Here is a 27,727-nt window from a genome sequence, read left to right on the forward strand (position 1 = left end):
GATAGGAGTGTTGGTATCTTGCTCCACCTTTGCAAGGAGTCGCCTAGTGTTGTACCACTTTACCCCAGTCCTGAAGATACTTTCAGGTGCAAACTTTGTTTGCACACACTTGGATAAAGGATTAAACTAAATTTATTATAGTCTGACCAAGTGAAAAATTAAACTTTCATCATCCAAAAGGTGTTCAATGGGGGTTGAGGTCAGGACTCTGCACAGGCCAGGGCAGTCATTTAACAGCCAGCTCTTCATACCATTCCATAACAGCTGCAGCTTTGTGGCATGGGACATTGTCATCTTGATAGTAACACGGGTCCGTTCAGTAAAAATTCCACAGCATAGGCAGCACATGATTATACAGAATATCAAGGTACTGAGCTGCCTTCATGAAACTGTGGACAACAACCATGGGTCCCACTCCAAACCAGCTTAATGCACCTCACACCATTACTCCTCCACCACCAAACTTTACTGTCAGTACAATACACTGTGGTAACAAGCCCACACTCTGCCATCAGACTGGAAACAGGTGAACCTTGATTCATCACCCCAGAATACTGTTTTCCATTGGTCAATTGTCCATTTCACATGCTCTTTGCACCAGGCCAAACAAGCCGCCTTGTTCACTGTTGTGATGTTCGGCTTGTGTGCGCTGCTCTTCCATGGAAATCCAGTAAACGGAATTTTTTTTCTTACAGTATTAGTGCTCTTCATGGTATTGCTGGCACTCTGGAACTCATTAAAGATGTTTTGTGCTGATTATAGCCGGTTTTTACATGCTACCCATTTTAACACCCTTCTGTCTCTGTCAGTCATTTTTGGTGGCTGCCCTGGGTGTTTTTCTGCACTAATGATGCCAGAAGTCCATTTGTTGATCGCATCGCCAACCATTGATTTTGGATGCTCCAGTTGAGCGGCAATGACATCTACGGACATGCCACCAATGTGACAACCCACCCCTCTCTCAAAGTCATTGAGTTCACGTTATGTTTCCATACCACTTGTATTCAACTGCTATGATGAAATACTGCTTCCCTATCTGTACTTTGTTTGTTAATAACAAACAAAGCTGGAATGTTCCATGACTTCAAATAACAGGGGTGTTCAGACAATTATTGGTAGATAGTATACATATACATATCTATTTAGTCAATATGGTGATTAGTGAGTATATAGTTTGTCTGCTGTTTTTTTTTTAAATTCCACCATCAAGTTAGACTCACACTGTAGCTGTGGCAATTGGTTTTCCTCCTGGTACCCCAGCTTTCCCCTCACAAACATAAAACTCACCTTAAACACATTTCGTAGTAGTTATATTTGTATTCAAGTATAAATATGAATTTGAGTAATTGTTGGAATTCATACTATTGCTATCCTAACTAAATTTGTCTCCTGGTGGAAGGCAAAAAAACAACAACTTAGTTTTCAGATACATTTAATAATTCTGCTAGATAAATGAAACCAGATTTATGTGGTTAAGATTTTGTTTTTGCTTAACAACTTCTGGAATGAGAAAAGCTATTTAAGATAACCTTCACAGGTCTGTTTTACCATTAATTTAGTTTATCCAAATGGAATATTTTTAAATTATCCATGGGGATGTCATATGCAATATCCCATATAATTGTGCTCTTCAGTTACTGTAACTGAGTTATAATAACAAAAGTTACTGAACTTATACATTAATTTATCATAACAGAGTTACTGTAACTGAGTTATAATAACAAAAGTTACTGAACTTATACATTAATTTATCATGTGTTAATAATGAATTAAGTTGAAAAGTATTCTAAACCTACCTTAACCTTCCCAACATAAAGGACTTCAAATTGTTGTGATGATTCACTTGTTTGGTCTAGAGATGAACCAGCTGTAGATTTTGTTGTATGTACTGGAGAGCCATGCCTAGATCTCAACTCTTTAGTTATCTCTTTGACAGTGGCAAATAATTCCAAGACCTGATAATACAATAATTCTGGTCAGCACAACTTAATTCTGTAGTCTTCTCAAAATATCAATAAAGTACAAGCTAAAATATTTCCAAAATAGAAACAGTAAAGTAGTTAAAATATCTTTACACGTCAGAGTGTAAAGTAGCTGGCCTGGTTGGCCAAGCGGTTAACGTATCCGCTCTACAGCCAAAAGGCTGAGGGTTCGAATCCCGCCATGGGCATGGATGTTTGTGATTGTCTGTGGAAGTACTAGTGGTGGTGACAGGTGGTAGATGGCATTGATGTAGTTGGTGGATTGAGTGGTGAAGACAGAGAGATGTAGAGTAGGTGTCCTTCCTCGATGAGTCCTTGGACTCCCTGGAGGTGTCACGTAATAATAATAATCTTTAAAAGGATTTTTAATTCAAACAATTAAATGGCATACTCATGTTTCTAATTGCATAAAGGTAATTTCAAAAGTTCTGCATATGAGTGACTAATGAGATGATGTATATTAAGTTCTAACTTCACATCACTAACTACTCTTACTTGTGTTCTTGTTTCATGAAATATGACTTCAAAATGGAGGAAGAATCCGATGAGGTCAGATGTGGGACCACAATGTATTTCATCTTACAGACAGATATAGATGGTAAGTGCTTCCTCAGTCCCCACTGTGTATTCTCTCAACTGAAGTCTTCAGACTTGTTTCCTCAGTTGAAAGAATCACTCCACGGGAAATGCTTCACTACCAGTGACAAGGTTTCTGTTCAAGTGACCCAACTTATCAAACACATCAACAAAAAAAGGCTTGCTGAGAGAAATAAGATTTACCAAAGCACTGGAAGACAGAATGGAGGTTATACTGCATGTCTATAAATGTACTTTGTTAAATAAATTATTATTATTATTACTAAGAGAGACCTCCAGGGAGTCAGAGACTCATCGAGAAAAATCTAGTCCCCCCCCCCCCTCTTAGAGCCTTCATTCTCAGCTTCCAAGGATGCCCTCTCGTCCTTTCCCCACTCTCCATAAATTGAAAATTTCATCAATGGAAATCCTGTATAAACCTTTCAGAAGTTTGTAAGTTTCAATCATATCACTCATCATTCTCCTGTTTGCTAGTGTGGACGGTCTACAAATTGTCAATCTGTCTTCATAATCAGTATTCCACAATCCTGATATCATTTTGTAGATAATATCAGGCCTGATATTATCTACAAAATCCTTTGTACTTTCTCTCCAGTATATCAGAATCACAACGGAAACCAGGAGACCAGGCCTGCACACAACAGTCCAAGTGAGGTCTTATCAAGGCCTTGTAAAGAGGCAAAATAACATCCTTATCTTTACATGTGAATGTTCATTTCAGCATTGCAATTATCTTTTGAGTTGTATTTGCAATCTTTGCCACATGACCCCTGAACTTCAACTTCCTATCTATTAACACTCCAAGATCCTTAGCCTTATCAGTTTCTTCTAGCCTAATCCCACCAATATAATACGACATTGGATATCTAATCACAGCGAAGTGAATGACTTTACACTTACTGACATTGAACTGACACCCATTTTCCCATGCCCACAATTCCAGCCTATTCAAATAATTCTGCAAGTACTGCATATCAGCAGCATTCCTGATTACCCCACCTATCTTTGCATCATCATCAGCAAATAACTGTATGTCACTTGTAAAATCCTTCCCAATAACCACTAGTTACCTTAAATCTTGCAGACTCACATCCCCCATATACCAATTTTTGATGTCAGTCAGCCATCCTCTTATCCATGCTAATATTCTAATATCCCAAATTCATATTCTCCAATTTATGCAGCAGTCTGCCATGCTGTATTCTGTCAAAAGCCTTAGCAAAATCCAAAAGCATCATGGTGTATCAATTCCCCTTGTCTAGTTCAATGATAACATTGTTACAGAATGTGAGCACGTTGCTTAAACATGACCTTCCCTTAGTAAATCCATGTTGTTCATTGTGTAAAGTCAAGTAGAGTTTCACTGTCAACCCATTTCTGAATGCAAGCCTTAACCATTTCTTCCAAAATCTTCACCAGCACCACTCCTGAGATACAAATTGATTGATAGTGGATACATTGGTCTTTGCACCACCCTTGTGCAATGGAATTACCACACATTCCTTTCATTCCTGTGGAATCTTCCCTGTTCTGAGACTCATATTAAACAGCCTGGTCAAAGGAATGGCCAGTTCAGCTGAACGCTCTTTAATGTTTGGTTTAATAACAGAAATACAGTGTGTAAAACTTTTGGAATGATCTTTGGAATAATCAAGTACCAAGTTCATTCTAGATGTCTCAACCAGGAGAAATTGGTATAAATTGGTAATTCATTACAATTTACACCAAATCAGTCCAGTATATTAATCTTTAACATGTTATTGAGATGATGATATACAATGATCATTGTATATCATCATCTCAATAACATGTTAAAGTTGAGATGATGTTAAAGTTGAGATGATGATATACAATGATCATTGTATATCATCATCTCAATAACATGTTAAAGATTAATATACTGGACTGATTTGGTGTAAATTGTGATGAATTACCAATTTATACCAATTCTCCTGGTCAAGACATCTAGAATGAACTTCGTACTTGAGTTAATTTTTTTTTTTACAGTGAATGTGTATGGGAAGTCGGGAGATTAATCCTGAAGTAGTCCTCTGGTGAACTCCTTGAATGGTTACCATAAGCATCTTCCTATCTCAGTTAGCAATTTTTTTTATTTATGATCCTTAAATCAGATTCCTGTTTTGTTTGTTTTTTCTTTCATCCTTAATTATGTTTTCAACCTTCTAGGTCTGAATTCAGGTCTTATCTAGTCAATTCCTCCTTTTCACAGCCTAGATCTAAGTTTCCCCATCCTACAGACTGCCCCTAACAACATCCTACATTCTGGACACCTGGAACCTTTTTATCCAACTTTCCTATTTTTTAGGCCAGTTTATATGTTTAGAAGATGAAAAATCCTGTTCATATATAAAACCAGTCAACTCATCTTCAGCTGAAAAAGTCTCTGATTCTAAAAAAACATTCCTAGTATTGGCAATGCAAATCCTTCTCCAACCAAAAGTTATTTGTTATGTCATTCCTCTGACTGTTCTACATAGGCACTAAGATGAACAAGTAATGATACATAATTTTCTGTTTGCTTTTGCAGTTGGTAATAAGTTGAATGTAACAAAGTTCTGAATATCTTGTGTTCTATCGAGATGGTGATTGCTCCAAGTGTAAAGATGCATTTTAATTAAATTTTAGCCTTGAAACTTTAGTTATACAGTAATTGAGCTTATCAAATGAAACACTGTAATGCAAATTATTTTCAAGTAATGATAATAATATTCTGGAATCTATTTGCAAGTATTTTTGCAAACTGTGTGCATAATTAAGGATACCAAATATATCCTTCTCAGTTTGGAAGGTGTTTTTTATTTGGGAACTTTGAAACTTTAAAATTTTTTTTTTAAAAAATTAATTGAGAACACATAATATCGTATTCATACTTTATATCTTAAAATTGAAGGAATTTTATATGTTATCCCATTCCCTAAACAATTCAATGAAAGAAGTTAGCATGCAACATTTTATAAAAAGGCTGTGTAAAATAATTTTTTTATTTTTTTTTAAAAAAAGTAATGAAAGTAAAATATAAATAAAATAATGCTATAACCATCTCCTATTTCCCATATGGTGATTTCACCTGTTATAAAAAATAATTATGTTACCGAAACAAGACCTACCAGAATGTTATTTTTTTACTTTTTTTTTTCAATATTTTAAAGAATAATTATTAATAAGCTTAATTAATTAAAATAATAATAGTACCTATTATTATTTTAATAAATAAGAAACCTTTAAGTAATCTAATTAAATATGATAATAAAAGTATGATTCCAGGAGGTGTGATGCGATAATAATAATAAATTCTTAAACTGGATTCCCTCCCCCCCAAAAAAAAATAAAATAAAATAAAATAAGCAAATATCCTACTGACCCGCTTCCCAAAGAATTACTTCTCGACAGCTTTACTTAAATAATTAAAATAGTATAACTTTAACACGACTCCAGGAGGTGTCATGTAATAATAATAAAATTCTTAAAATCAGACCAAAAAGCAAGTGTGCTACCAATGCTTGTCTCCCCTTCAATAATAAATAAACGTGATATACTGTTTATACCAGCAAACTCTATTTTCACGGAAACTTGCGCTCAGAGATGGAATTAAATTCAATGCAGAACATTATTTTTCAGCATGTAATTCTGTCTCTCAGGACAAGTTAAGTAAAACAAAGTTTAAATATCACGTTCAGTTATTATTTACATATTCAATACTATTTATTAATTTATACAGAGTGATTCCGCGCCCTGTATAATAGACATTAGTGTATGAACGCCAACAACCTCAGTGAAGAAAGGCAAATGTCAAGAAATAAGTATAATCTTTGGTAACAGGAACACTGTAGGATAAATGTATCTTACAAGTTTTCAAAAAATGACCCCGTCGGAAGCCACGCTGCTGTTGAGCCCCCCCCCCCCCCTGCTCCAGCCTCGCACACTAAAAATTTCCTGGCTGGTATCTAATGGCAGTGCATAAATTATTATTATTATGTGACACCTTCATGAAGCCCAAGGCTCATCGCGGGAGGGCATATTAATCCACGACGAATGGCCGTCATCCTAACTTAATCCTTCACTACCTGACATTACTACTATCAACACACAGCGCCATCTACCTCCCACCATTACCACTAGTATATTTCTCTGTAAATTGTGTATGTTTTAATGGCCGATTTGCCTGTATGCGGGATGAAAAACTCGAGTTTCCGGGAGAAAAACCCTGCTACCTGGGAGCAGATTAAGCCAGCTGCAGGTTCCTGAAGGTAAAATTTATGGAGCCCCTAAAAGTGTTTAGATATGTATATGATACAAAGATTGGCTAACTAACTCACCTTTGAAGGTGAGTTAGTTAGCCAATCTCATCTTTATATGGGCACCTTCAATTGAAGGAGCCCATATAAAGATTGCACTGGTCACAACAAAAATCGAACTTTGGTTCTTTTACAGTCGAAGGCTCAATGTACTGTAATTCTTCCAATTGCACTACAGAGGCGCTTAAATTTTCAACATGTTCCTACTGTTTATCAATATTTCCAACTGGAATAGAATACACTAACGATTTCAAATGACTCCACAAATAAAAATCTACAGGATTTAGGTTAGGTGAACAAGGAGGACACTTAATTGCTCCATCTCGAATGATCCATTTTTAGGAAGCCTTTTTAGGTGAGTTAGCCAATCTCATAGCCCTATCTAACTTTTGGACATTGAGGGGAAGTCAATCTTCACCCTTAGCCAATCAGAGGTAGCTAACCCACGACTACCATTGATTTTAAACTGTCCAGCGAAGAGAGCACAGCAAACAATGGCCGCTACCTCGTGGTCTCTGACCTTAACACAACATGTTATTGTCTGAAATAGTACAAGTTCTGTGGTAGATTTTCTTGAGTTGAGTGATTAAAAACCCGAATTTCTAAGAAGAAAAAAATGCCTACTTGTCCATACTAGAGATCGATTAATTCGGAGACTGGTCAAAGGAATATGCTTAGAATAAGTTTTTCTAGTCGCCGATTAGAATCGAACTTAGAACGTTCTGTCTTTGGGTAGCCTAGTGCTATGGATGCAAACGTCATCTCCACAGGACTACTGTTAACAAGAGCAATCAAAGCTTTTTGACAACTTTCGTGATACTAGACCTGCAAAAACAAATATTTACAAATCTAATTCTAGTTACTGATCTAGAGGAACTTCTTGGCTCTTCTTATCACTGGTCTAAAGTTAGTTCATCTTTCATGGAGTGAAACGAACTAGGATTTTTAATACAGCTCACTGACCTCGATCATATAACACACATAATGTACATAAAAATAAATGCTATTTAGGGTTAGGAATAGTTCATTTCATCTAGCATCTCCTAGAAATGGCGTTGATAGAAGATTTTCGACGGATGTTCACTCGCTTTCCAAAAGGTGAGGGCTAAAACTGTGCTGCCTACTTCCTTTAGGTAATGAAAAGGACGTTAGGTGATTTATGTCACTTTTGTATTTATAAATAAATAAATCTACTGATTTTCAGACCTTAAAAATATTGTGTTAGGGTTAGGGATCACGAGATGGCGACACTAGCTTGCCGCCTTCTTCACTGCGTACCGATGAATCAATGATAGCCTTGGGCCAGTTATCTCTCTGATTGGCTACCAGTGGAGATTGAACTGCCCACTCAGTCTCCAAACGTTAGATAGGGTAAACGGCCTAGCCTATTCCCTATATGGGAACAAATAGGCATTAGCTAATTTTTTTTTTTTTTTATGGAGAAAGCGGTAACACTCTTTTAACCATAATCTTTTGGAAATCGGTTGGCAAACGGTTACCATTCTTCTCATCGCTCGGAATTGATTACGTTTCTACTCCCTGTGATTAAATGAAAGGTTAAGAGTATGGAAATCACTTTCTTGTACACATTCCTATCCTTCACTAGTATTAATTGTGTGCTATGTAGTTAATTTCTGGATTTGTGGAGTGAAAAACCAAAGTCGCTTTCTAGGGAGAGAAAAAAATTCCTACTTACGCATTCCAAAGATTGACTGACTTAATAATCTGTTGCCTATACATATTTAATTCTGTATATATATATATATATATATATCTCATCTCATAAAATCATGTAATTAATTTAGCAGTATAATTAGGCAAATAAAAAAATGGTATGTGACTGACATAAGTATATGCTTAAATTCTGCTTTAGTTCCCTACAAATATTAGGCATATTATTATTATTATTATTATTATTCGTGACACCAGCAAGGAGTCCGAAGACTCATCGCGGGAGGACATCTATTGTACAACTCTGTCTTCACCACAACACCGAACCTCTACTACCAATCATCTACATCCGCGCTATCTACTGCCCAACACCACAGATAGTATTTTTTGTCTGTAAATTGCGTGTGTTCTGAAGGGCCGATTTGTCGGTACGCGGGATGGAAAACTCGAGTTTCCGGGAGAAAAAAACCCTGCTATCTCCCTATGTGATCGGCTAACTCACCTTCGATTGAAAAAGTCCATATGAAGATTTCTCTCGTCATGACGAGACTCGAGCTTAGGCCTTTTCCAATTGAAGGGTGCAACGTACCGTCGTTCTTCCAATTGCGCTACGGAGGCGCTATATGTGATCAACTCCCCACAATGTCATGTTTACTCACTCTTAGAATTCTGCAGACAAGCATAATACGTCAGTGCTGCTAATGCATTTTCATTATCAATATTCTGCAAATTTTCTAATACAATTTTAAACAGCAAAACATTGAATCCTGTAGCTCCACTGTGAGATACCTCATGCTGAATATATGCAGCCATTGTCTACATTAAATAGCAAATAGCAACTTCATGACAACTTCAAATCTGAGCCAACTTTTTGTGAAGTCCAATTTTATCCACGATGGATGAAGATGTCATAAAGCCATCCGCCACATCTAAGTGTATGAATGTGATTTCATGTTTAGAATACGTTTTAGTATGATTTTATAGAGGGAAAACAGATCTTTAATTTTCATTGTATCCACAAATGCTTCATAAATCGATGCTTTGAGAGCTTGTAGATGGAACAGATCTCATTCAAATAATTTTAACCTGATTCCTAAGTTCTTTTTAGCCAAAAGAGAAATGCCGCTTCATCACGACTACTAAATAAAGATATCAAGGAGAGTATACTGTCTTTTAATTGCGTAAGCTCTACATCCAGTTTGTCTATTTTGCGTGAATAAAAACAGTTTCTGGAAGAGAAAACCCTGCCACCATTATAAAATAGGTTAAAATCATATTCAGCAGCTATGTCCTTATAAATGTTCTTTGCATCGTAAACGAGATTAGAACCACGTCTTTCCAAACGCAATGGCAACTTCAGGAAGATAACCATGTTATACGACTGACATCGTGCAAGATAGTTTCCAATAGGACGAGAATGGTGTCGCTGCTCAATTGGTGTGCCCTATCTAAAAAGCTGTTACGTAACACAGAACCAGCAGTCAAGTACACTGAATGATCTCCTTTTGCACTCCAACAAAGACGTTATCTTGCCTTCAGGGGAAGGTGTGGAATATCCTCGATTGAAAAGCCCTTATAAAAGCCAGTACTTTCTACCTAAAGTGCTTTCTGGTGCAATTCCTATCTCTTTTACTTATTATGAAATACTAACGTTCCATAACATTAATACTTGCTGTTCTATTCGAATATCTTCGAATGAACTAACAATATTCTGTAATTGTCTGAAAAATCATAAAATTGTACAGCACGTTAACAACGAATGTTCTGCGTGTTAATTATCATTTCTTATTAGAAACTGTGATGGAAAAATGTTTAATTATCTGATTGAGATAATTCAACATTAATCATTGCCTATAACAGTTTTTGCTATGATTGATTCGCTAAATAAGTTAGACTTTTAACTTCAGAACAACTTATTTGTTCTAAATTTGAAATGCTCTTCAACTCCGTGGTAGATTGTGTGAAGGTGATTTTGTTGTTATAAGGTCAAAGTATGAATTTAAGAATCTGGATTCAAGCCTATCCCAGTAACAATATGAATACGAGTACAAATATGTACTATTTTTTTTTTTAAATTTTCATTAAGTATTGATTGGATTGTTTATTTTCTTTTTTTTAAACGTGACTTAAAAATAATAATAATTTGGAAGGCTTATGACTAAAATTGAAAACAAACTAACAGAATGTATTTCTTAGTTGATTATTGTTAAGTAAGAATTTAAAAAAATCCCCGAGAAAGTAAGAATCCAAAAAATATTACTCTCAAAAAAGCAGTATTAAAAATAATTTCCCTTACATAAGTTTCGTAACGAGAGTGGCGTCCATGACATGCACTCTTCGACCAGAGGTGTGCTTTTTGAACTCATGTAAAATGTGATATCTCCAGGAGAACCATCAGTTGACGTGATTTCACTGATTTGAAAGGTCAGATTAGCTTTCGAAGGCTTCAGGTCAAAAGTATTTGGTAGTTCTTGAATCTAGTGTTTGTACTACTGATGTGGATATTTTCAGGTCGGAAGGAGCCATAATAATATGGTGATGTGATAGTCATTATTTACTCTGATATCATTTTTTTCTCACGAAGAATACCTCAACTTACTCTTCTCATGGGCGTATCACTTAACATAACTTCGAACAGCAAACCTCTGGTCTGAGAGTAGGTATGATTCGCTTTCTCGTCATGACTACCGATTTCATAAAAATTTAGGTCGGTGAAATATTTTCAATATGGCTTTTGTATGTGGGATTATTATTATTATTATTATTATTTTGTCTTTGTTTTCTTATTTCCTACTTGAGAAACATTAACAAAGGAATACCGATTTTTATTTTTATTTTTTCAGTTTTAGTCATGATGAAAGCAAATGAAGCCGATTTCGCTCTATTTCTATTGTTTAAGTTGTGTCGCATTTTCTCTTGTAGATCTCCAGCAATTCCTCAAGAAAAAAAAAAATCATCCCGCAGGATAAGGTCCTTATTTAGGAAAACGTTTCTGGAAAATCAGAACGATTCTCCTAAATAAGGACTTACAGTAACACAAAAACGAACGAAGTCGTTTATAATGGTCACAGCAACTATGCTTTTAACTTTTCTAAGGTAATAATCAGTGGTGATGCATAGATAATCTTGCAACAGGTCACTTTCTGATATTATTATTATTCCTGACACCTCCAAGGAGTCCGAAGACTCATCGCGGGAGAACACCTACTATACAACCGTCTTTACCACTACACCGAACCTCCATTACCAATCATCTCCATCAACGCCATCTACCTCCCACCACCACAACTAATATTTTTTGTCTGTAAATTGCGTGTGCTCTGAAGGGCCGATTTGTCTGTATGCGGATGAAAAACCCGAGTTTCCGGGAGAAAAAACCCTGCTACCTCCGTATGAGATCGGCTAACTCACCTTCGATTGAAAAAGTCCACATAAAGATTCCTCCCGTCGCGACGAGAATCGAACTTAGGCCTATTCCAATCGAAGGGCGCAATGTACCGTCGTTCTTCCAATTGCACTACGGAGGCGTTTCTAACCTTTTATTAACGCCCGTGATTATTTTTATAATCTAAAGAGAATACCAACACTTGTTAAGTTTGAAAAAAAATCTTCCGAAACATTACTTTTAGGTTGTCTAATGGACGAGCTGCATATTTACTTATAATAACAAGAAAACCTGCTTAATTCTAGCTTCAGTCAGTTAGTATTATAGAATCAATGTATCCCGTGTGTTATATGGAAAAATTGCAAGTTCATTGTCCCAGTAAACACAAGTACAGTACGGTATTATGAGAGTATGATTCACTGGTTGCAATGAGTTCCCATGACAACAAAACATATATATCGAATATTTAGAACCTTTTGCATGGGTCTATTGGGATTTCTTTCCTCCACACCCATGGTTTCCTTCCACACACACACACGCTTCATTTTAATACAGATGTTAAACTTATAAAATTAATGAAATACAATTCAAACTAATGAAAATTGGTCTGGATAGTTCCGCTTTTTTTTTTTCTTCGTATGTTTCGAGAGAAATCCTTCGGCCTCTCTGATATCATGCAATGTATTCGTAGCTACTGATAAACAGTGATCTCAACGTTTCTCTAGTCTCTCCACAAATGCTCAGTTGAGCTAACATCGGGCTTTTAACTGGTCACACTGCGTGGCAGAGTACATTACTCTGCTGAATGTATAGATCTTCACATAGATCCTCCTCCCCCCACCTAAAAAAAGAGAGACAAACTGGACTGATAATACATCATACATGCAGTTTTAGGTCGTATATGAATTTCATTGCTCGGTACAAAACCATTACTGTACTTAATGGCGATCTGAAGTGACTTGGAAAGTTCGGTGTTTTCGCCCTACTTCATCAGGATTTCTGGATTCTTTAACCCTTATCCTACATCCGATAATACTGCACTATACGATACGATACGATAATATATCATACTATATATTTGTAATGCGTATGGCCTTCACTCACTCATGTGGACTTTTCTCTTCCTCTATTTGGAAAAATTGAGGTTCTCTAAAATCCGTTTAATATCGAGATATAGGATTTAAAAGACATGAAAACTGGTTGCATCTGTTCAGTTTCATTTTTGTCCATGAAGAACTAAGAACTCTCTACATCATCACTGAACCTTATGTTTGAATAGCATGTTCAAATAAATGTTCTTCTGTCCTAATATATAGCTGCATTTCTTTTTTTTCCTTTCGTTTTTTTTTTAACTACTACTACTAACTACTAAGAGCGCACGCAAGTAACAAACAAGATATGCTCGCTTCATAGACTTAGTTGCTTAGGAGCAACCATAAAATAACACTATTTTAATGATAATTCTAAATGTGAGGTTGTTCAACCCAGTGACGTTTTAACGTATAGCTGCATCATATATGCATACATCTCGCTAGATGTCACTGTTTATATATATTCAATATTTATGAAAAATTAATTTTCCGTTTTTATTGTTTGAATGAGGAAGCATTTTTTAAAAAACGAAAATAATATCACAATATGCAAATAATAAATAAAACAAATATTTAGTGTAATGCAAGAAACTTATTATTGCTTTCTGATGCCTAATTACTAATCGATTCCAGTGTGCATCTACCCAGGAATAGCATATCTGTCCCATCCTTCATTCTGCCAATATAAATGTCGCCATTGCAAATCATATATTACGTTAGATATTAAAAGTTTAATTGAATTAAAATGATGGCGAAAGAAGATAGGAAATGTACTCATATATAAACAATTTATAAAAGCATATACAAATGCATGTTGTGGACGTTTGTTTTGTTCTTCGAACTTTGTTTTCGTTTTCTCAAGTTTGCTATTAACTGATCAACTTTTTTTTGGGGGGGGGTTATTTTAAATGCGAGGTACTTTAGTTGATTCCAGTCATATGAAAGAGACTGGTTGAGGCTTTTCTACCTCGAAACCTTCACAAAATTTGCCTATTTCATTCACTTGAAGTAACAACCATTCATGAAATAACGTGATACAGTGGCTACAGTTCGTTCTACTAGTGTTGTTAAAAATAGTTCTGTCTGAAAATAGACTTCATCCCAGTTCCTTCTACCACTCGTGTTTGGTCAAGTTTATTTTCTTTAGTCTATATGAAGTTGAACAGTTTCATGTCTCACACGGGGAACATAACAGTGAACCAATCATGACACTTGTTTCAGCCTTTGTTTAAACAGAACTGGTGAATTACCCGTTTGTTTACTTAAAGGATATAGTCTTCAAACCTTTAAAAATAAATGATTTTTTTCAAATTAAAGAAATATGGTTCCATCACAACAGACAAATAAAATGGAATTTTACAGATGTGGTTCTATCACTATATTATAACATGCGTGTTTAGAACTTTGTGAAAGATGAAATCACTGTAAAGCTTCACTGTGAAACCGAGAAGTGACACTCGAAGTCCATCATAGCCAGTCTAGTTATTGCACGCTGACTTTATTGTTCTTTAATTTTTATTATGTTGAAATAAGTTAGTATAAGGTAGAAATGAAGGATATCTTAAAATATCAAATACTGACTATCGATCGAAGGTCTTGTAGGTCTTCAATTACTATCAGTGAGTAGCTAGACCATAATATCAAAGTGTATAGCGAAAATAACTTATATACTCTGCTATACGAGTTTCCGAAGAAGGTGCAACCATTAAGTTACGTTCTTTGTTGCTAATTGTTATATCCGTTTGCTACATACTGTCTATTGTACATACTTGTTACATTCTATGAGTTATTTATATTCTTCTTTAATTTAGTTTGGGATTCTCTCTCTCTCTCTCTTAAAGAAATACACTAAAATAGATTTCTAACGTCATCTAAAATTTACCATCATTGATTTATCTAATTTGATAAAATAAATTTACCGTATATTCTGGCGTATAAGTCGACTTTTCAGCATTGAAAAAAAGTACTACATTTTTTAGGTCGACTTATACGCCGGGTCAAATATTGATTGCTTTCCAAGAAAAAAACTAGTACGTCTCATACTCTGTTAAATTTATTAGCAATATACAAAAAGGGTAAATAAGTAAAAATATTTCAACTTATATCAAAATTATTTACATGTATATAATTATTTATTTACAAAAGAAAATAGGTAGGTAACTACATAATTAAATTTTAATTTTCACTGTCTGAATGTATGAAAAGTTCATTGTACTCTGGTTCTGTAGTTTCTTCCGGTATATCGTCATATAAATTGTATTCGTTTTCTCCATCAGATTTAGCATCAATTTAGTCATCATTGTAAACAAAATCATCTTCTGATTTGTTAGATATAGCACATTTGGTACAAGATTTTATAACTGTATCTGGTTTTATTTCATCCCATGCTTTCGCTACCCATTCACACATAGTCACCAAAGACGCATGTCGCATTTGTCCTCCTTTTGTGCAACGTTTCTCTCCTTCTTGCATCCACGCATTCCACTGTTTTCGTAAACTGTCTTTAAATGGCTTGTTTATGCAAACATCCATCCAACGGTTGCTAGTGAAATTAACCCACTTAGAATTACTTCCATATTGGTATCATTCTCTCTTAATAAAGATTTTGTTGTGCTCTCCGTTAAATGGGATTTGAACATGCCTCACACTAAAAGACTGTTTGGATTTTTTAATGCACCTCGTCGTGTATTCCAAATATTTTTTATCCACAGCTTAACTCCTGCTTCGTCCATCCAACCATTCTCACGAACATAGACAAAAACGTTTCTTGGAATTTTGATCTTTGGCATTGTCTTTCTTTTAAAAATTATCATAGGTTTTCATTTAGTGCCATCAGTCATACGAGCAAGTACAACTGTGAAACGGCTTTTTTCATGTCCAGTTGTTTTTAAAGAAATAGTTTTTACTTCCTTTCAATTCTACTGTTCTATTCCCGATCATGTCAAACATAACTAGAGTTTCATCCATATTTCCGATCTGAGACAATAAATATTATTTTTTGCTTTTTTTAGCAATTATAAATCTTTGAAAACTTAATAACTTATCATCTAAATCCTTTGGCAGCTTCTGTGATTTTCCGTTTTTAGTCGAAGCACTAAATGTTTCCTTTCCAGCTACACCAACTCACTGTAGCTTTGAAGTTTTCGCTGTCCTTTTTATTTGCTTTGCCCCACTTCAAAGCAAATAAACGAATATTATTTCTCGTTATAACGAGTCCATTTGGCGATTTTCTCGAACCCAATCTGCAACATTATTTTCCAGAATAGGCCACTTCCTTTGCGTAATGCGCACTTATTTTTTGGCATTTTCATTATTAAAGTTTCATTTTTTCTCCAATCGCGAACTAGTTTTTCGTTTATTCCGAACAGACGTGCAGCAACACAGCTTAGTATTTTCTTTTGCAAATTTAATCACTCTGCACTTAAAACTTGCGTCATATTTCATTCTTTTAAAAGGAGCCATTGCACTTTAGTTCACTATTGGTCAACTGGTCAATACGAAATAAAATTTCTTTTATCAACTAGGTATTTTATATATTTTGCTAAAACAAAGAATGGATGGACTAAAAAAGGCAGTTATGATTCCTAGTGGTTGACGCCTGTATAAAAAGTTTAAAAACTGTCATAATTTTTATTTTTAAAGAAATTTTTCGAGTCGACTTATACGACGAGTATACTATTAAAACTCAAATAAACTAAAAAAAATTCCAATATCGACTTATACTCCAGGTCGACTTCTACGCCGGAATATACGGTAGTTAAAAATTCGAGAAGTAAGAAGATAAAAATTTTAAACACATCTAAAGGAAGCTTTATATAATACTAAGAACTGCAAATGGGGTATTGGATTTATGCGGGGTGTTAAAGTAACGCCTGTGAATTGAATACCTTCGTAATGTACTCAGATGGTATCGTGCCAACCAATGCAAAATAGTAGTACCATACATTCAGCGTTTTGAATTATTATAACGTAAAGAAAATCTATCATTAATTGACTGGAAGAACATTCCTTATATCTCCTTTAACTGCAATAAGTCATTTATACTTTCGCAGACAACCACCTGTGCTTAAATCAGTCTCTACTGGTATGCAAAAATTAATTAAAGATGAAATCAAATACTATACGACAGATAGGATTATCATTAAAAAAAGAAACAACTAAAAATATTTAAATTAAGGGATATTACATCCCATATTGTTTCATAGCCGAATAAGAAACTCAAAGAGTTTCATGCCAAAAATATAGAAACTATATAAAGTTCAGCGAGTCCAAGCGTAAGCAAATACCTGGTGGTGCAACACTGAGGCAACTCATTGATGAATTTCATTGCTTCATGTATGACCGCCACACACCATGCTTATTGGAAGCCTGAAGAAGCTTGAAAAGTTCGGTTCTCTTAGAGCTAGGGGCTTCTGGCCCTTAACCAAACTACACTACTGATAGTAATGTATTGTAGTACAGTACTGATAATACTGTACTACAATAAAATGCTTGCAAATGTCTCATGTTTACAGTCAACAGTCTTTCACGAATGGTATTCACATAAAAATGATCTTCTTTTGATAATTATTGGCGTAATCTTAAAGTGAATTCGTAATATTTGTAGAGTTAGGTATAGATCTTAACATGTAAAGTATCAGTTACAATTAATCTAGTGTTAACCACTTTCATTTTCTCATTAATAATCAGAATAAAATTTTTTCTCTTCCAGATGATGTTCCACGCAGTTCAAATGGATTCCGCTAGTCAGTGTACGTCTTAAAGCGTCAGAGAAGAATGCCAGGTGTTGTACCCTTGCCGCACACCGCTGATACTCTAAACATAGACTCGAAGGGTGGCTACAGCATCCTTTAGATATGAACACGTGCCTAGCACATGAAAATCACGTGGCTCTAGCGAGTGACGTACGCCGAATAAAAACTTGTTCACGTGATCTTTGCCTGCTTGGAAACAGAGCAAATGGAATGCGCAGGTGCATCTTTAGCCTATCTATCTTACTACTCGAGAAAACGACTCGTGTCACACGAATTTGTCATTTAGTAGAGTTAAGCGTGCTCTATCCACTTTATTTTCGATTATTGATTACCATACTATCGCTTTGTATTTTTCATAGTTGTGGAAATAAAGAAGAAATATGAGCAATTTCTTTTTTTTTTTTTTTAATTATAGCTGATCTCTCTCTCTCTCTCTCTCTCTCTCTCTCACACAGTATCACTGACATTTGATATTCATTTCTGTTTTTATAGTAATAAATTATTCTCTCGCTATTCATTCATTTTATCTGTCTTCTCCTCAGCTCATAAATCCAATTTCTTGCTTCAATCTTTCTTTCTCTTTTTCCCCCGTTTTAAATTTTGGAAGTAAAATAATCGACCTAAAAATCAAATCGTTGTTGCCATGACAACAGCCGTCATTACATACAGTTGCAACTGGTTACGCTAGGGTTCACCTTGCATGCATTCACGCGCGCTATATTTCTACAAGAGCGCTGGGAATCTTTGAACGAGATGGTAGACTCTCTCCTAGGAGAAAGCATTTAATATAGTAAAGCACTAAAAGTAAAGCGGCCTTTATTCTAAAGGTTAAATGTCTGGAATGAGTCCTGAAGGACACTTTAGAATGAAAGTTTTACCAATTTGCTGTAAGGTTGATTACATCGTAGATTTAAAAAAAAAATGTAATATTACGTATAGAACAGTAACAATTGTCTTAAATTTTATTAAAATCTAATAATTATTTTCATCGAGTTAAATAGTGAAATAATTGGGGGTTAATACGTGGGTAAATACAACTAGGGAATGGGAATAAACTAAGATATACGAATATCTTGGCCACCTTCCCCCCATTCAAGTAGCTGTTGGACATTTTAGATGCAATTTTATTCAAGTAGAGTGCATCCAGTGTGGGTTTAAGACAAGGTATGACAGCTAGTGCGGGTGATGTATGGCCTCCCGCGATGAGTCCTTGACTCGCTGGAGGTCGCCGATAATAATAATAATCTTTCTAAGAAATAAAGAAAACACTGTTCCCTGAAAATTTGAAAGTAATAAACTGACGGAAATAATTCAGACATTTATTATGCAATTTGTTCTTTACTATTTTATCGTATATCATTATCTGAATATTTATATCCTGTCATCCGGCTCGAAATGTGTGCTGTCATGAGATGGAAGTCTCGAGAACTAATGAGATTGCTTTTTTTCTTCTTTTTCATGGAATGGAAAATCTTTAACCACCCAAACGGCCACACGGATAAAATATATAAAAATATAGTTTCGTATCCATATTATTTCTAGAATATTGAAAGATTATATTGACTTCAATGGACACTTCGCATCTATGTAACCACAGACGTATGTACACTTCAAAGTCCGTATGTTGTGAACAGTCACTGTTTCGTAATTTTATTTCGTTTTCACTTACTTTTCTTACAATGCGGATGCTATTTTGAACTTACTTGTGAATGTGCTATTTTTTAGGAAATGCTATTTTTATGATTCTGACCATGAAATGTTGGAAATAGCACATGTAACAGTTCGTAGTTGACTTTGATTTCCAGAACTTTGTTCTGGAAATCAAAGCATGGTACTATTTTAGGCCACATCAGGAGTCCGACTAACAAGATGATTATCTTCAAATGGAGACTCATTGATAGGTTGACCATATTTCCTTGAGACAAAAACGGGACATTAGGATGGCCAAAACGGAACGGAGTTATGTAATATTCTGTATGCATGAAAAAGTAAGACAGCAAAAAAAAAAAGTTTTATTACATAAACATATTGAGCTTATCATTATTCTTCGGTGACAGAATCCAAAAAAAAAATTAGGTAGACATAGAGGGGGACTGTATTTCACCACGATCGTACCATGAATATTTCTCCGATGAAGTGATCTTACGCAGCAAATTTCGGTCTTTCAATACCTTATCATAAAACTCCTACATTCCATCACACAATTTTATCTTACAACTAACATAGCCCTCATTGTCTCAACACTTATTCCTTTGACCTTAGAAATCCTTAGATTTCTCCTTTGACCACATACTGTTCATAACAGAAAATATTCTCTCAACAGGTGCCGTACTTCCTGTTGACAAAGAATAAACTCTACAATATTACAAAAGTCTTGAAAGTCTAGGCGTTTTTCGCTCATTTCAGAAAAAAATCTGTACCCAGCTATCTTATACAGGAATGTTTTCTTTATTCCGTGTATCCAACTGCCTCACAATTATAGATTTTATGAGGGTCCACTGATTCACAAACCATCATAGGTTATGAATAATAATTTATGATTGGCCAATATTAAAGTATATTTATAGTTTTTATTAAAAACGAGAAAAATTGACATTTTTATTAAAACGACGGGACGGCCGGGAAATATGAAAAAAAAAAAAAAAGCAGTACTGTCCCGTTCAAAACGGTACGTATGGTCAACTCACTGAAGATTCCCAGTTACACTAGTGGGTATAGCACGAGCTACAACTTGGAATCACGAATGAATCAACAGAATTTGGTCTTCCGCCACCTAGCGGGTGAAATGTGTCCTAACTGCACTGTCATTTTAGCAGTCACTCTAGAAATATTTTGATACACTTCAAATTAAAGTATTCATTAGTACAAGAGAAGAAAAAAACAAAAAATTAAGCGAATAAAATTTAGTAATGATATCTGAATGTGCATCTTAACTTTGCAAGCATTTTATATTTTTAAACCACTCCTGCATTTGAAAGATTGCACCTTAAGTGTCATGTTTTGGCTGCTTTCGATTTAAAATTCAAATTTTGTGACAGAAAATACTGAAAAAAGGTCAACACACAGAGCATTTTCATTACAGATTACAGCTTTAAATGTTAATAAATCCCGATTGGGTAGGCGATTTCAAATTACTAAGGAAAAAAGCGAAGATTCATTTTAAACTGAATGGAGTCATAACTCATAAGGTAAGAAACAAACGATAAGCTCCTCCGTTAAATAGTGTATATGTGTGTATGTATGTATGTATGTGTACACACACACACACACACACACACACACACACACACACACACCACATATATATACCACTTTGAGGTTCAGGTGCTGTTTCAAAGTATTTAAATTTCCCAGTGACACCACTGTATGAACTAAAATCCACTAAAAAAACAAATATTCGGCCAGTTTTCGATTTAACATTGGATTGAGAACTAGCCCATCCTGTATTTTTACAGAAACTGCTTAAGAATGATCAAACTTATCAAACAAACCAGCACTATTATTGTAGCACAGTCATCCAGAAAGTCCAGAGAGAAGCGTACACAGAACAAGTACACCTACCTTACATAGACATCTTTGAGAGGCGCTACTGAGCCTAATAGGTCAAGGAAAGGTAAAATGAGATAATTCTGCTTTCCTTAATGTCCAATATCAGTAACTCAAATCATTCAAAGTTCTCACTTAATTCCATTGGGATATGGTACGTTATCTTCTCTATTTCTCACTATGAGTTCTCTTCGATTTTTAAGACAGAAGTTTTATATCGCAGATGACAAACATTCTCAAAATAGCTCCCCCCCCCCACACACACACATACAGTATAATTCTGTCGACTCATTATTGCACATTTATTAACCGTCAGATAACGAAACTTTGAGTTTCCATGCGTTCCCATAATAATTGTTCATTTTCCACACAGCATAATCATCTTACCTAATCGTACGCAGGTGACTGCAAACATTTGAAACGGTGGCAGCATAGCTTTACCAGATGTTTATTGTAAGAACATGTTTACTGAATGGTTAACGACAGAATAATGGCGACAGAATGTAGTACTTTCCTTTCTTATTAAGATTTTACTACTCCCTATCATACAAAGACTTTTACTTCTCGTGTCTTAGAAACATTATTATTATTTAGACCTTCTTACAAGAGACCTTAGTTCATCTAAAGTGTCGATAGTGTAACTCCGAATCACCCAAACTTCTTACTATGAAGTAAAGTAAACAAATAACGTAACGCTGCAAAATTGTCGAGGCTGATTTTGCATTTGATGAAAAAATAGAAACAACTGAAGGAAAACCAATCCAAAAACAACATTACGAAACTCACTAAATCAGTACTAAAAATCAGCACAGGCGAGCCATAAACCGAAGTTTTGTTGGATTACCTCTCTTGTGCATTATTCGAAGTCTTACAGTTGGCTAAACTCGTTTCGCTGAATATTTAATGTTGAATCATCAAGTCTCAGATAATGTGTTGAATGTAGACACTCCCCATCGAGAAAGAGATTTCACAACACATGGGGTTGGAGTTATTTTTGTTCGCTTTATTTTTATATGACAACTTTAATCCAGCCAGAGAAAATTTGCCGTCTCTGGTACGTACACCTCTAAGTTCAAAATCGCAGATAGTGTTATCTCGATGTTAGTGACATCTATAGGCGTTTATTATATAAACACGTATATTAATTACAAAAAAAAATTAAATTTAGATTTGAATTGAATTAAGTGTGATATCTAAATTTAGGTGTAAATGCAGGGCCGGATTTAGACTTGCTGAGGCCCTAAGCTATACAAAACCCAGAGACCCCCTACTGTTTTAAATTACATCAGCTGGTCTTTTTGTTTTTTTATTTGAGGCCCCGGCAGATTGCGAGGTCCTAAGCTGTAGCTTTTTAAGCTTATACGTAAATCTGGCACTGTGTAAATGTGAAATAAATTTTGATATCATATATAATAATTTTCAGTTTTAGATCTAAAATGCTTACGTTGAATGCGAAACATCCTATGAAGGAAGAAATAATATTAAATTAAAAATGAAATTTTACAAGTCGTTAGTTTAATAAATAGAACCTTAAATCCTGATTCAGTACAAAATGAAACGTTTGAAAATATATGAAGTTTTTAGCCGTACTCAGATTACTGTATGAAAGGGAAACATTGGTATTAACACTAAATAAATAAAAAAAAAAAAAATTAAAATTAACAAACATTACAAGAAAATTTGCAAAATGTACATTATTCAACCGCAAAATAGGTGATCATTGTGATATATATATACTGTATATATGCTTTTTTTTTTTTTTTTTACAAGATAGTTTTTAATTAGTTTTAATTATTTATCGAAAACGAAATAGCGCTGAAGGACAGAAACATCTGACTTCCCGTCTTTCAAGATCTGTTTTTATTACTTCAGTTTTCTCCTCTCTGGCAGCTATTATTATTACTTTTTTGTTATTTTTTTATGGTTGACTAAGTCAATGATTATCTCTAATTGGCTTCTCGGATAATAGTACAGCGGGAAGGTGCTTGAGAACTGTACGCACTCACTACTTGGAATTCTAGGAAAACAGCAGAGATCGCCTGCCCTTAAGATTGTAATATTCATGTAATCCATTCTATCGATTAAGTTATTCGATCCATTGACTTAGTATGGTCAATTAATTTGGCTTTTCGTTAATATAATTTATACTATGATGGGATAGTTTATCCTATTACTATAGTCTACTATGGTTGTCAATTTAGTCCTCCACATCCGTATTTCTGTTCTATGAAGGATATTGGAGTTTCTAGAGGGATAACCTCCTTATGTGACTAGTTAGTTCGCATTCGGTTTTGAGCCGTAATAAATGTACCCCTTGCGTTTAATGGGGGGGGGGGATTCGAATACGGATCTTCGTATATTCATTGTTCAAAGGATACAGTCAATCTTCTGATTGCGCAACCAGGGACGCCAGCAAGTGTTTGAAATATTTAATACATACGTACATACATACATACATACATCTTCAAGGCCCACCTTTCCTAATTGGGTTGTGGGGGCAACAGTTGCAAGAGGAACTTCCAATGGTCACGATCCTCTGCCACCAAGCTCAGGTGTTCTGGTGGGATTCCCAAACGTGTCAACCCAAGGTTTTGGATATAATCTATCCAGCGAGACCTTGGCCTTCCACATGGCCTCCCACCCTCTGGCTGGACAAAGAGGGCCTGTTGAGGGAGCCTCTCTTGTGGCATTCTGACCAGGTGCCCGTGCCAACGTAACTGTGATCTCTCAACACGGAGAAGCAGCGGTTGAGTATTGAGGGCTTCCCGAATTGCAGCGCTTCTGACTCTGTCAAGTCGTGTCAGCCCCGCAACTTCTCGAAGGAACCTCATTTCAGCCGCTTGGATTCGTGTCCGCATTCTTTCGGTCATTACCCAACTCTCATGACCATAGGTGAGGATGGGGACATAAACTGTATTGAAGACAGCCAGCTTTGCCTTCTGGCTTAACTCCCGCTTCAGTACTACCGAACGGCCAAGCTCCCGCAATATTGAGCTTGCTAAGCCAATTCGAGTATCAATTCGAGGAAGCCTGCGAAATCCTGAGAAACCACCCAAATATCAACAACAAAGATGGCATGAAAATTCCAAGGATCTGGATGGCACACATCCAACATAAGTCAGGACTCTAACCAATCTTCAACTAGTATTAGAAGCCATTCCTTACCAACTGGTTGGAATGTACAAGTATAATCATGATGTTAATATATGTATATAGATAGCTACTTGTTACGCCCAATGTATTTCTACAACCAACAGATAATACTAACAATAGGACTCTAGCGTTGATGTATAATTTTTTTTTTCTACCAGAGGTCAGGCCAACAATTGTTGTAGCGGTTGGTCAGTATCTTTAACAAACCAGTTTGATTGTAGTGTAGCTGGTTTTCTGTGTATAGTTGTATGCTCCAGATCCAAGGTCGACGTTTCGACCTTGACATAAAGGTCGAAACATCGAATGTAGATTTTAGTTATATTAAACTAAAGTTTTTATTCAAACACGGTAGTTGTCTCCATAATTTTCAAAAAGTGCATTTAAGAACTTTATAACTGACGACAACTAATATAGGCTAATAGAGCTGAGTAAAGATATTCATCATAAAATTAAGAGATTATTAAATAATCATTTGCCTACATAGAACTTGCCATGCATTTAAAGAATTTCATAAGCCAATGCATTGCAAAATTCATGAAATATGATAATTGATAAAAATAATATAAATAACTGATGAATAACTAAAATGAATTGTAAAAGTTTCAAGCATATAAGTTTGTTTAATTACTAAGACAACATTTATTATAGTAAAGGTTTCACCCTTCTCAAATAAAGAACCATAAAACACGCTAGTATTCTTTTCAAAGTCAGATATAACTGACTTCGCTTCAGTCATTTTTGAAGTCACTTGCGCTGCAAAGTTTCTCAGTTTAAAGAAAATGTTTTATTTGATCATAGATATGAATCAAAGTCAACATTTGATAAACTTCAATTTTAAGGAACGGTAAAATTAAAAAAAAATATTTTTCTGTAGGAAAATCATGTGCTTTATTTTCTAATGTAAAAGTAAATTAAACTTTTTTTGAGCAACTAAAACAGCTTTTAAAAGTGTTTGCTAAAGACCATCTTCCCGTCACATTTTTCCCCTTTATTATTATTATTTCCCTAAATGATACCTGTGACTCAAACTTGGTTTGCTATTAGTTCAGAAATAAGTAAGTAACCTAAGCCAAATATTAATTCTTATAAGTACCACAAATCTTTACTCGGATATGTTACTGTTACATAAATGTGGGTTGCTTTTGCTGTTCATCTGTCATTTCACATTTTATAACTTTGTTTTCTAGCCTGATAGATAATATTAAAAATCAGTATTTGAGATCTTCACAAAAAAATCTTTCTTGTGATCTCAATATTTGTTTAACTGGACCAGTTTTAGTGGAAAAAGTTTGTTACTAATGACAGTAATAATATAACTAGAGTGCATAAACCAAAAATGTCACTAGATTCAATTGCTGTGATGAATGACTTTGCTGTACATGAATGCTATTACGAAATTTATTTTATTTTATTTTTATTTTATTTTTTATTTTAACATACATTTATTTGGATTGTTTCCATATTTCTCCTACTAAGAGCCTTTCAGATTCTGGAAATTCTCGGGTGCCTCTGACATTCATAAATACCTGATTTTCATATTTGATGTTTAAAGTATTTTACAGATATCATTGTCATGCAGAATGGGTATTAAAACATAAAAAATTAAAGTATCGTTTTATTTCTAAATGTGAAAATTTGTGCGTGTGTGTAGATGCTGTTTTTTAATAAAACAAAATCAAGGTAAAAAATGTTGATCTTGACGTTATAACTCAAGATCAACATTGAGGTGTTACAAAATTCTTAAGTAACACCTCAATGGTGCTTCTATCATAGCGATATGAAATTTTGTATTTTGTATAGAAAGAACTAAGGAAATTAGAAGATTACATTGCCACAAGGAAAAATAATAATAATAAGAAATATCAGTGTTCTAGAAGGCGTTAAATGATCATGCTTCTGACATTGTTTACCGTGTTAGAACATTGACGTCAGTCTGAATGAATTTGGGTGTGTGTGTGTGTGTGTGTGTGTGTGTGGCTGCGAATGGTTTCATCACACGTCATTTGTCTGGTTAAGAGGCTGAAACCTTGTCTGTGACGAGAGAACTTACTGCATTTGGTTTTATTCTTGGAAAATAAGTTGACTAGTGTCTAGACAGCTTTCTTCTCATTTCTTTGCCTGCCTTGAAACTCGAATTTTCCCTCAGGCAAAAACAGATGATGGGCATTGAAGTGACCATTTCATCCAGCTAAATTAGGCTTGCGAAGCCAGAAATAGTTGGGTCAAAAGCTTCAGATGGGCATGAAGAAGGGTTCTCGACCAAAACTAATTGCAGCCTAGCAATAAATTTCTACTGGAAAATTTTCGCTGAAAGAAAATACGTTTTCCAGATATTTTTATGAATGAAGATGTAGTTAGGAAGTGAAATATGCCAATACTGACATACACGATCTGTTTTTTTTTTTTTTAATTTTACTGAAAATCAAATGTTATTTATTGTATATTTTCTTTTCTTTTAATATTTTTTTTTACTTATTTTATTAATTAAAAAATTTAATTGACTATTTATATTTACTGTATTTTTATTTTCGTTTATGTTAAAGAGCATGAAGATTATTTTATTTATTTCAGGAAGGTAAATACTTACGTTGATATTATAGAGGGAGTTAATAACCAGGGCTGAAAATTGTTTACTATGTTAGTCAAAAGCTGACGTCAGTTATGTGTAATTTGTGTGCGTTCTATGTTTCTTGCTTTCTTCGAGAATGATTAAATGCGTTGTTTAGATCAAGAAATGAAGTCATAATATTGTGAAACATGTTTTGTTCGAAGTAATGAAAAGCTATAGAAATAGCTTTAATAAAGCACGAAGCGCAATTTATTGCCTTTATCATTAGCTGCTTAAATACAATCGATTAAATAAGTGTTACGTGAGGAATCGTTGGAATATCGCCTTGTTCATTAGTTGGAATTGCCATCAACTTTCGGTAGCATTAGAAAAGATCTAGTCAGCTTATTCTGAAAGTTCATCGTGACCAGGTAAGCTTGGATTTTGTTGTGGTCTGAGGTTTCAAATATTAATAAATACCTGAAGAGTTTCAGTGAAATAAAATCAAAGTATCACTTATGTTTGCTTATGTCCAGTTTTAACGGATTTCGTTTGCTCGAAAATTATTTAAACGCAATTATTTAGATTAGGCCCTATAGGTAGTGCAAGATTTCTGCTAATCGTCAAAATCAAGTTTTATTTGATGAATTCAGGGCTTTACTAATTTTTTAAAACTGACTTATT

General features: G+C 34.8%; 3 protein-coding genes across 8 annotated transcripts in view; 1 reads left to right on the top strand and 2 right to left on the bottom strand.

Annotated features, from left to right (window-relative positions):
- LOC150100690 (TBC1 domain family member 1-like) overlaps nucleotides 1-27,727 on the bottom strand; it is a 342,041-nt gene that overhangs the window by 299,956 nt on the left and 14,358 nt on the right. Inside the window, exon 2 of the mRNA XM_090401806.1 lies at nucleotides 1,797-1,955. Coding sequence (XP_090257932.1) covers nucleotides 1,797-1,955 — 159 coding nt within the window. The remainder of the gene's footprint in view (nucleotides 1-1,796; nucleotides 1,956-27,727) is intronic.
- LOC150100691 (kelch-like protein 10) overlaps nucleotides 25,880-27,727 on the bottom strand; it is a 36,864-nt gene continuing 35,016 nt past the window's right edge. The window contains exon 7 of the mRNA XM_090401809.1: nucleotides 25,880-26,004. Coding sequence (XP_090257935.1) covers nucleotides 25,938-26,004 — 67 coding nt within the window. The 3' untranslated portion in view covers nucleotides 25,880-25,937. The remainder of the gene's footprint in view (nucleotides 26,005-27,727) is intronic.
- Nucleotides 27,193-27,727, top strand: part of LOC150100692 (AN1-type zinc finger protein 2A) — a 316,183-nt gene continuing 315,648 nt past the window's right edge. For 4 of the 6 annotated variants that reach the window (XM_090401819.1, XM_090401820.1, XM_090401823.1 and 1 more), the window contains exon 1: nucleotides 27,194-27,474. The gene's annotated coding sequence lies outside the window, so the exon portion shown is untranslated. Of the gene's footprint in view, nucleotides 27,475-27,727 lie in introns of all 6 variants that reach the window. The other 2 variants (XM_090401817.1, XM_090401818.1) reach the window with 1 other exon arrangement.

This window comes from Typopeltis vanoorti, chromosome 12 (genome assembly GCF_054136105.1).
Source record: "Typopeltis vanoorti isolate ZY-2024b chromosome 12, IOZ_Tvanoo_1.0, whole genome shotgun sequence".
NCBI classification, from domain to species: Eukaryota; Metazoa; Arthropoda; class Arachnida; order Uropygi; family Thelyphonidae; genus Typopeltis; species Typopeltis vanoorti.